Below are 10,855 nucleotides of genomic sequence, written 5' to 3'. Positions count from 1 at the left end.
TTTTGCTACTGTTATGAATTGTAATGTAAATATCTGATATGCACGATGTATTTTCATTGTTACAAATTGAACATAATTAAAGCTAGTGATTAACCACAAAAAAAATACAATACATTTCTATGACAACTTAATACAAATTGCTTCGGTTGCATAAGGAAAAATATTTTTTTGGGGTAAACATTTGCAGAGCAAATTAGGTTTACCATTCAATAGTTTGTATATATTTTGTTTCATGACATTTGTTAAAATCCCCTTAATGTAACTATTCTCACTTCCAGGGTTTTCTGTTGCCCTTCCCCCATTTTCCCTGCCCTTTCCTGTTTTCTGGACTTTTGTTTTTGGGCAAATGCTATCCTTTGGGTCTCATAAGGTTGATTGTTCTAAGGGGTACATGAGTTTTACTGTTTGCTTTATAGGCTTGTCTATTGTTTGACTAAAATGTGATCTCTGGGAGTTGGTTCAGTTTCAGGTTTGACGTGTGTCTAATGGCTGTGGTTTTGGGGGCTCCATCAGTCAAATTAGATCAGTAAGTTTGATATTTTTTGTATTTCTACATTTTTTCCCCACTCTGCCCAGGACAGACCTCCTATTGTGATCCTGATCAGAAAGATCAGTTGTAGTAGCCAGGCACCATCTAGTTCTTCTGGTCTCAGGCTCGTGTAGGCTATGACTCATGCAGTCCATTATTCTTTTGGCCTAATTGTTTCCCTGAATGTTTGCTTTTCTTCACATTTTTTTGCTCCCAATGGGAAGAAACTAATAGTTGTGTCTTAGCTGGCTGCTCACAAGCTTTTAAGACTCTATTTCCTACTCACTAAATTAAAATATTTTTGGAATAAGCTATGCCAATTGACCTCGATGTCCCCTGAGACTATGGTCTTACTTAAGCCCCGTGACTCGGTGTCTCAAGGTATTTGGTTATGGCTCTGAGGCAACAAATCCTGTTATTTAAAGGTGAAGAATCCCAGGTGGTCAAGAATCAACCCCTTACCTTGTTTTGGTTGCTGTTATTTTAAATGGGAAATAAGTATCCTAGGATTTATTACATAGCAGCTAATTTCTGTACTGGAAACTGAATACCTAATAAAGTCCTTTCTGGTGTGGGTCAAGGAGAGTCTTTTTTCTGGTTTTCTTTCCTGTGTACTAGATTTACTAGGTAAACTAGTTCTTGGTCATGGAAGGGCTGATTTGATGGTTAATAACGGGGAGGAACAATTTAGAAGGTAACCTGTGCCTGTGGATGATAGTCCTTCACAATGAGCTGTGGCAGCTTGTGGAGGGTTGGACTGAAATAAAGGCGGAGCTGCTCTGAGGCCTGTGGGTCTGCCAATGACAGATTCATAAGGAAATAATCCTTCCGCTTCTGAGGGAGAAGAATGCAGGACCACAAAGGACTAAGAAAATACTTTAGCCCATGGAAGTTCAAGTTTAGTTTATGTCATTTCAGCTTTCATATCCTTTTATTTATTTTTTAAATATACTTTTCCTGAATATCATGGGCTATGAAGATTTTGAGTAAGGGTCGAATTCTTGCAAAATTCATGAGAAATCATTGCAATGAAGTGTTCTATTACTGGATGAATAACGTGGAATCCCTCAGGTAGAGGATACAGAATCTAGTGGGTTGAGCTGTTAGAAATGCTGTATAAGGAGACCTGGTGGTATAGTGCTTAAGCTCTTGGCTGATAATGAAAGGTCACAGTTTTGAACACACCAGCTGCTCCATGGGAAAAAGAGGTGACAGGCTGCTTCTACAAAGAGAGACCCTTGGAAACCAGATGGCAGTTCTTCTCTATCCTGGAGGGTAGCTAGGGTCACCACGAGTCAGAACTGACTCAGTGGCACAGGCTTGGATTCGGTGAATGCTGTGACTTTTCCAGTAAGCCAAGCCATGGTGGCATAGTGGGTGATGTATTGGGCTGATAACCTCAAGGTCAGCAGTTTGAAACTAGAAGCAGCTCCATGGGAGAAGGATGAGGCTTTCTGCTCCCATAAAGATTTACATTCTTGGAAACCGACAAGAGCAGTTTTACCCTGTCTTACAGGGTTGCTATGAGTTGGCATTGACGCTATATAGCATTGAGTTTGGTTTTGAGGTTGAGTAGCTTTTCTGCAGTGTAAGACATCATCCCCTTCAGAAAATATGTGTACTCTTACTAGTACATATTTATAACCCATGAAGAAAGACGATAAAATCTGTGTGGAAATGCTCAAATGATTCCTTGTGGTGGGGTTCCAGTCCATGCTTCATGTGAACAGTCCTTCCAGGGTTATATTGGTCATGACAAGACATGAACTGACCCCAGACAACCTAATGAGACTTCCCTCCCAGTGGAATAGGTGATGATTTAATGCTGTGGCGTGTTTGTCCCACTGTAATGGGTTGACCCATGGAAGAGCTTCAGGAGGTAGCATATGAGCAAGAACCAATGGTGCTGAAGGAGGAAGTTCAAACTGCACTGAATGCATTACACACCTGACTGGAAGTGATCCATATCTGTGCCCATTCCAGAGAAAGATGACACAACAGAATGCTCAAACTATAGAATCATAGAATTTATATCACACATAAGTAAGTTTTTGCTTAAGATCACCCAACAGTAGTTGCAGCAGTACACTGACAGTTAACTGCCAGAATTTCAGGCCGGATTCAGAAGGGGGTGTGGAACAAGGGATATCATTGCTGATGTCAGATGGATCTTGGCTCCAAGAAGAGAATCCGGAAAGATGTTTACTTGTGTTTCATGGACTATGCCAAAGCATTCGAGTGTGTGGACTATAATAAACTGGATAACCTTGAGAAGAATGGGACTTGCAGAACACATCATTGTGCTCATTGGGAACTTGTACGTGGATCAAGAGGCAGTTATGCTAACAGAACAAGGGAATGCTGCATGGTTTAAAATCAGGAAAGGTGTACTTACCTGGCAGGGGAGATACCATGTATCAGGAAGGTGGTTTTCCCAGGGCGAGGCTTATTCGTTGCACTCCAGATGTGCTGACCCTTGTGATTTCCCCAAATGTGGGAAACTCGACTGCATAAATTGTGGTAGTGGTGGACTGCATTCGCATTCTCCCTTGTTTAAAAAAAAATCAGGAAAGGTGTATATCAGAGTTGTATCCTCTCACCATGCTGTCCAATTTGTATGCTTAGCAAGTCTTCAGAGAAGCTGGATTATATGAAGAAGAATGTGGCATTAGGATTGGAGGCAGGATTATTAACAACCTGCAATATGCAGATGACACCTTCCTTGCTGAAAATGAGGAATTGAAGCACTTATTGATGAAGATCAAGGATTGTAGCCTTCAATATAGATTACAACTCAATGGAAGGAAGACCAACATTCACAACTAGACCATGATAAATGTGAGAAAAGTTTGAAGTTGTCAAGGATTTTGTTTTGCTTGGATCCAAAATCAATGCTCATGGAAGCAACAGTCAAGAGATCAAAAGACATGTTGCATTAGGTAAATCTGCTGCATAAGACCTTTTTAGAGTATTGAAGAGCAAGGCTGTTACTTTGAGGACTAAGGTACATGTGACCCAAGTCATGGTATTCTCTATTGCATCATATGCATACCAGCACATTTGAATTGTGGTGCTGGAGGAGGCTATTCAAAGTACCACGGACTGCTGAAAGTTGACAAGCCAATCTGTTGGAAAAGGTAATGCCAGAGTGTTCCTTAGAGGCAAGGATGGCAAGACTTTGTCTCACATACTTTGGACATATTGTCAGGAGAGACCAGTCCCTGGAGAGAAGGACACCATGTTTGGTGAAGTGGAGGGGCAGTGAAAGAGAGGAAGCCCTCAGTGAGATGGATGGACACCGTGGCTGCATAAGTGAGCTCGGGCATAAGGACGATTGTGAGGATGGCACAGGACCAGGCAGTGTTGTGTACTGTTGTACGTAGGGGCGATATGGTCTGGAGCCGACTTGATGGCACCTAACAGCAGCAACAATGAGATATCTGGCAAGCATCCATTTGAGGCTATCTGATATAGGAATGGGCTGATTCACTGGATCTTATAATCATAAATTTTACAATCCAACTCTTCTGTTTAGAATTGGAGGCCAGATCATGTGCCACTGTGATGGAATCTTAAACTTTTCCATGGAGCTATCTTTCTTTTCAATAGAGGCTCTTATCAGAGCAGTCTCTATACTAAAATGATGTGCGAAAGCCAATCTTCTAGCTTTTCTAGCATTGTTTTTCTCTTGACCTATTTTAAAAATTGTCTTATTGTTATTGTTGAGAATATACACAGCAGACCATATTGGCATATGTTCAAATTCAGTAATTTCTACATGAACAATTAAGTGACATTGATTACCCTGTATGGCTAGTCTCATCCACCTTTGTGAGTGAGGGTGACTAGTCTCACCCTCTTTTGTTCCTCTCCCATTAGCATAAATTCACTGCTCCCCTAAGCTTTCTATCTAATATTTCAGGTTGTTGATTTGGCCTCTACTTTTATAACAGCATTTCTTTGGGGGAGTAGAAAGCATCTAGTAATTCACATATTGTCCATTATAAAAGAAGAGGTGCCTGAGAATATTAGGAAATCTATTTATTTTTATAGCATTTCCAAGTCTTCAGTTACTCCAAAAGTTTACTAGTGATTAGTGACTATATTTAACTTTTATGTTAACAGTGTGAACTGCCATTGTAAGAGTTATAAATTCAGCTACCTGAGACAATTTTCTTAGGGATTGGACTTTAACAGTAGTTTATACCTCTATCCATAGCTTTGTTTCCTAGAGCGTTCCTGTTTGCCTTTACCCTCCTCCTGCCCCACCATCACGCTCTCCCTTCTTCTGCCTCTTCGTAATTCCCCTCAGCCAGATTGTTGTTGCTCCTCCTCGTCATTGCGTTTATTTTATTTAAAAGAAAATTTGTTAGGGGGCTTTTATAGCTCTTTTTAGAAATTAAATAAATCATTTTATTGGGGGCTCTTACAGCTCTTATAACATTCCATACATCAATTGTATCAAGCACATTTGTACATATATACATATATTGCCTTATAACATTCCATACATCAATTGTATCAAGCACATTTGTACATATATACATATATTGCCATCATCATTTTATAAACATTTACTTTCTATTTGAGCCCTTGGAATCAGCTCCTTCTTTTTTCCCTCCCTACCCCCTCCCACTTTCGTGACCCCTTGATAAAGTATAAATTATTATTGTTTTCATATCTTACAGTAATTGCTGCCCCTTTCACCCACATTTCTGTTGTTCATCCCCCTTGGGGTGGATTATTCGTCGATCATTGGGATCAGTTCCCCCTTCCTCCACTCCTTTCCCCTACCTCCTGGTATCACTACTCCTAACTCTGTACCTGAGGAGTTTAATCTGACCTGGATTCTGTGTGTCATGAGCTCTTATCTGTACCATTGCACATGCTCTGGGCTAGCCAGACTGAAAGGTAGGACTGAGGTTATGATAGTGGGGGGTGAGCGAGATAGTTTATTGTGCCAGCCTGGCCGATAAACACAAGTGGGATTAATTGAAGGGCAGAGAGATAAATGGCTCAGTAAGCCTCACCTTTCTTGTTTTTTCGTCTTTGATCGTCAGACCAGTGTACGGCTGCCTTGCTTGTTCTGTGCCTCAATTTACAGGCAACACTACCTGTGGGACGCCTAGTCTATGGACTGTGTTGCTGTAAGTTGAGGTCCCTTAAAGACCACATGATTGAAATTTACATCTCTTGAGCTGGGGTCTGACAGTTGATGACTTGGCTGACAGTTGGTGACCTGCCTTGCTGCTTTGCTGCCTGTGCTGAGATAGCCTAGCTCTCTCTACAGAGGACTACTGGGCGGCCCTCAAGACTTGAAGGACTGCCAGTATCTCACAACTCTCTCACGGGAGTGAGTTGCACTGAGCCATTTGTACTGCTTTATAATTTAACTGTTCATTTCTTGTATTATATATTTATCTATCTGTTTATAATTTAACAGTTCATTTCTTGTGTTATATATCTATCTGTTTATAATTTAACAGTTCATTTCTTGTGTTATATCAATCTATCTAGCTTTAGAAGTATATATATAAAAATATCAGCAATCTGGTTTTATCTCTCTAGAGAACCCTGTCTAACACAATGAGGAATCCTGAAAAAACCAGAGAACTATTGTGTGTTTCATTGGGGCTATACTACGATGCCTTGGTTGACTCATCCCTCTCTTGTGATCCTTCTGTGAGGGGATGACCTATTATTCACAGATGGGGTTTGGCTCTCTGCTTCGACTCCCCTTGTTCTCAGCAATTTGCTTTGTTTTGGGTCTTTTGGTGCCTGTTACCTGATTCTGTTGACACCTCATGATTGCACAGGCTGGTGTGCTTTTTCCATGTAGGCTTGTTGCTTCTCTGCTAGATGGCTACTTGTTTAACTTCAAGACTTTCAGACCCCAGATGCTATGCCTTTTAAAAAAAATTTCTATTCTTGTTTTTTTGTTTTTCTTGTTTTTTCTTGTTTTATTCATATATCATTTTATTAAAAACATCTTTAAAAAATACTTTTATTGGGGGCTCTGACATCTCTTATCACAATCCATACATTCCTCCAATGTGTCAAGCACATTTGCACATATGCTGCCATCATCATTTTCAAAACATTCTCTTCCCACTTGAACTCCTGATATCAGCTCCCCATTTCTTCCCTGCCCTCCCCCTCCCACCCTCCCTCACAAACCTTTGCTAAGTTATAGATGATTATTTCCATATCTTACATCGTCCTCCATCGCCCCTCACCCACTTTTCTGTTATTTGTCCCCCTGGGAGGGGGTTCAAGATTGATCGAGTGGCTCTTTTTACCTTCCACCCTCCCTTAATCCTCCTGATATCGCTACTCTCCTTATTGACCCTGAGGGGTTAATCTATCCTGGATTTCCTGTGTTGCGGGCTCTTATCTGTAGCAGTGTGCATGCTCTGGTCTACTCTGATTTGTAAGGTAGAATTGAGGTCATGATAGTGGGGGAAAGGAAGCACCAAAGAGTTAGAGGAAAGTTGTGTGTTTCATTGGTGCTTTACTGCACCCTGATTGGGTCATCTCTTCCCTGTGACCCCTCTGTGAGGGGATGTCCAATTCAGATGGGCATTGGGTCTCCACTCCATGCCCCCCCTCCCCAAATTCACCTTGGGTATGGTTTTATTCTGGGTCTTAGATGCCTGATACCGGATCCCATCGACACCTTGTGATCACACAGGCTAGTGTGCTTCTTCCATGTGGGCTTTGCTGCTTCTCAACTAGATGGCTGCTTGTTTATCTTCAAGCCTTTAAGACCCTAGATGCTATATCTTTTGATAGCTGGGCACCATCAGCATTTTTCACTATATTTGCTTATATACCCATTTTGTCTTCAGCGATTGTGTCGGGAGGGTGAGCAACACAGAAAGCCAGGTTGTTAGAACAAAGTGTCCCTGTGTTGAGGGAGGGCTTGAGCAGAGGGACAGAGTCTGTCCACTTCCTCAATGTATTTCCATATAAATATATGTACGTAGGCCAATACCTCTAGTTGTATGAATTAATATATTTACCTAAGTGCACACCTATGTTTATACCTCTATCCATAGCTTTGCTTCCCGGATCTTTCCTCTGTTTCCTTTTGTCTTCTTCCTGCCCCACCTTCACGCTCACCCTTCTGCCTCTTAGTGATTCCTCTCAGCTAGAATGCCGTTGCTCTAACACCACTGGGATCTCTACATCCTCCTCGTTGTTGCTTTTAATTCCCTAGTTGTTCCCCTATCTGTGGCACTGTTGGCTCACCGCTCCTTTCTCCCACCTCCTCTTCCCCCAAGGTCCCTCTGGAACCTTCAGTCCCATTACTTTCTCCTCGGGCTTGCTTCCCATGTCTGTCTTATATTGGTAGGCAAAACAACAATAACAGAGATAAAACAAAAGATTGAATAAAAAGAGAAAAAAAGAAAAAGCATACATAATTCCAGGTCTGTCTGCTGACCTTATGACTATCTCCCCACAGGTCCTCCTGTGTGTGTGTGTGTGTGTGGGAGGTGTATTCCAGGAACTGCCTCTTTTAGCCTGATGTCTATTTTGGGGGCTCCTCGGGCTTTGTGGCTTTGCTTTGTTCCTGTTGCTTATCTGTTATGTTCCTTTCTTGGTTGCCCCTTTCACTTTTAAGATAAAATCCCATGTCTAAAAATTAGCATTAAGACTTGGTTCTAGGCATGGGAACTTATTAACTGTAGTAACACAATCATGGGGTCCTTCATCATCAGACAAGGATAACAAAGCTGTTGAATTGAGAGTGGTACAAGGATGTGCACTATAATATGTGAAGGAGAAAGTAACGGTCTTTCAAAATTAGTGTCTTAGACTGAGTTATCCAGAGAAGCAAAACCAATGAAGTGTGTGTGCGCGCGTGCGTGCGTGCGTGCGTGCGTGCGTGCGTGTGTAATCAAGAATATGGATCACACAGTTGTAAAAGTGGATGCATCCAGAAAAGTTCCAAGCCCATGGGTCATATGTTAAGCTGGAGGCTCCTCCTGATTCCTGTAGCTGTGTGAACTGATGATCCCAAGATTGACAGGTTAAATGGTAGCTGACTGATGACACACAGGATTGATAGGCAGACCATTGACTCCAATCTGAAGAACCGAAGGTTGATGAATCAGATGCACAACAAAGTCCCAGCAAATAGCAATCAAGCTTTTCCACAGTGTTCACTTTTATTGGAAACAGACCGCATACCTGAGGAGACTTCCTTTTCATTTGTTGGCAGTTCGTAGCAGATCTCATTATGAAAGTGATTACATTGTGTTAGAGCCCACCTTGTAGGATTACTAGATCTTAAATGACAAGCCACTGAAAATCCTAGCCCAGAGAAGTAGATGGAAAACCTTAATTATTACATTTAGCAAACTGACTAGAAGAAAAATGTCAGGTTGTTTTTACTTAGCAGTAAGGATTATACTCTTGGTGGTATTATCTGGTTTAAAAGTGATCTTAGTACAAGACCTGAATATCATGTTGATTTTAACAGAGGCTGCGGATACGCTGAGACAAAGAAGAGATAAACCTTAGCTACTGACTATAGAGATAGCCTAAGATAGGCTGCAGATACCTGTGTGGACTGTGTTGTTGACATGTTAGGCTGGATAATTCTTTGTTGTGAGGGCTGCCCTGTGTATTGAAGGATAGTTACCTTGGCCCAAGTAGATAGCAATGGCAACCCCCAGTGTGTTCCCAGATATTGCCAAATCCACCCTTGTGGCATAATCATCTCCTGGTTGAGAACTACTGCCCTAGAGCATGACCTAACCTTAAAGGCACATACAAAAGCATATATGAAATTAGGGAACTTTGAGGTGATTGCCTAGGAGTATTCTGAACCACTGGAAATTTTTTGATTATTGCGTTCCATGATCATGGTTCTGAGACATTTGATTTCATTGAATCATACAGCCTCGCTAATTCACAAAAATTTGCTATCCACTGTCTACACTATCCAGTTAATCACAGAAGTTCTCTTGTCTTTCATTGTTTTTAGGTCATTTGTAATCGTCCCTCAGCTAATGCCCATCCTTCAGCCAACAGATTATGGTGTAGATAAGAAATGTTTTTATTTTGCAGAACTGGAGTTTTTCTTAGAAGCTTCATGTCCCTTTCTAGCTATCTCAGTCTTAGAGTTTTCCACACGAACAGAGCATAAGAGCAGCTTATCCACATACTGGATCAGCGTGAACCCCCAAAGGCTCCATGTGTACTGAAGAGCTTGGCTTAACACTTGGGGGAAGTAAGAAAGAGCTTCAGTGAATCCTTGGGGGACAAATCTCTCCATCTGTTGATTTTTTTCCCTAGGCGACAGAGAACCTCAGGATTTCAGGTGAGACAGAGGAGGGCAGAGGTGAGGTACTGCAGGGGAATGAGATGTAATTACACAGTTGCTATCTGATTAGAGATCTTGGAAAAAATCCATATCCTCAAGAGTTAAGGTTTTTTTGTTGTTGTTGTTTTAAATAAAACAAAAACAGGTAACATTTGGGACTGGTGTAAGGAGCAGTATAGTCCTTTGCTGTTTAGCTGGCCACATTTGGCCTTAGGCCTTCCTGGACTTCAGCTCTAGAAAGTATTGAGGAAATCTGGATAACAGTGGAGAAGAATCTTTCTGGTCTCTCTTGGCCTTGATTCCAGGTGTTTTGCTGTGTCCCATGGGCTCTTGGACTGTAGTTAATTCTTTGGTTGCTTCTTGACTCAACTGAACCCACGGTCATGGAGTCCATTTCAACTCACAGTGGCCTGTAGGGTTTCTGAGACTGTGAATGTTCTTGTTTTGTTTTTTAAAACATTTATTAGGAGTTCTTACAGATATTATTATAATCCACAGTTTATTAGATCAAGCATAATTGTATAATTTCTGCTTTTATACTTTTCTTTTTTCCTTGAACTCCTTGATATTAGCTCCCCTTTATCCTCTCAGTATATTATATATTAATATCATTATTATTAGCCTTTACCTACACTATCTCATGTATCAATTCTTCTTAAATTCTGATGTTCATTCCTTTCAAGTGGGATTATACAGTCATCATAGCTATCTGTTCTCCCTTCTCTCCTTACCCCCACTCTCTTCCTGTATCCTCCGGAAGTCAATAATCCCCTTACTGTTTCTGAGGGGGTAATCTATCTTGAATATCGTGCATCAAAAAATCTTGGTTGTACCCACGTACATACGCAGGACTAGCAAGATGAGTGAGGTAACACTAGGGCCATGATAATGGGAGAAGGAACTTTGAAAGAACTAGAGGAGATTGGTGTGTTTCATCAGTGCCCTACTGCACCCTGGATCTGTCATCCTTCTGTGTGGCCCTTCTGTGAGGGACT

The 10,855-nt window shown here is 41.3% G+C and overlaps 1 protein-coding gene and 1 non-coding gene across 2 annotated transcripts in view; both read left to right on the top strand.

Annotated features, from left to right (window-relative positions):
• LOC101644941 (heat shock transcription factor 2 binding protein) overlaps window positions 1-10,855 on the top strand; it is a 164,463-nt gene that overhangs the window by 49,268 nt on the left and 104,340 nt on the right. Inside the window, exon 6 of the mRNA XM_013005341.2 lies at window positions 9,833-9,857. Within this exon, the coding sequence (XP_012860795.1) occupies window positions 9,833-9,857 (25 nt within the window). The remainder of the gene's footprint in view (window positions 1-9,832; window positions 9,858-10,855) is intronic.
• LOC115873676 lies at window positions 2,917-3,079 on the top strand. The gene has a single exon (XR_004048564.1). It is a non-coding gene; the product is annotated as a U1 spliceosomal RNA (small nuclear RNA).

Source organism: Echinops telfairi, unplaced genomic scaffold (genome assembly GCF_000313985.2).
Source record: "Echinops telfairi isolate 266 unplaced genomic scaffold, ASM31398v2 ScPeMD7_7469;HRSCAF=8507_0, whole genome shotgun sequence".
NCBI classification, from domain to species: Eukaryota; Metazoa; Chordata; class Mammalia; order Afrosoricida; family Tenrecidae; genus Echinops; species Echinops telfairi.
The sequence above is the reverse complement of the archived record's forward strand: the minus strand, read 5'-3'. Positions and strand labels throughout refer to the sequence as shown.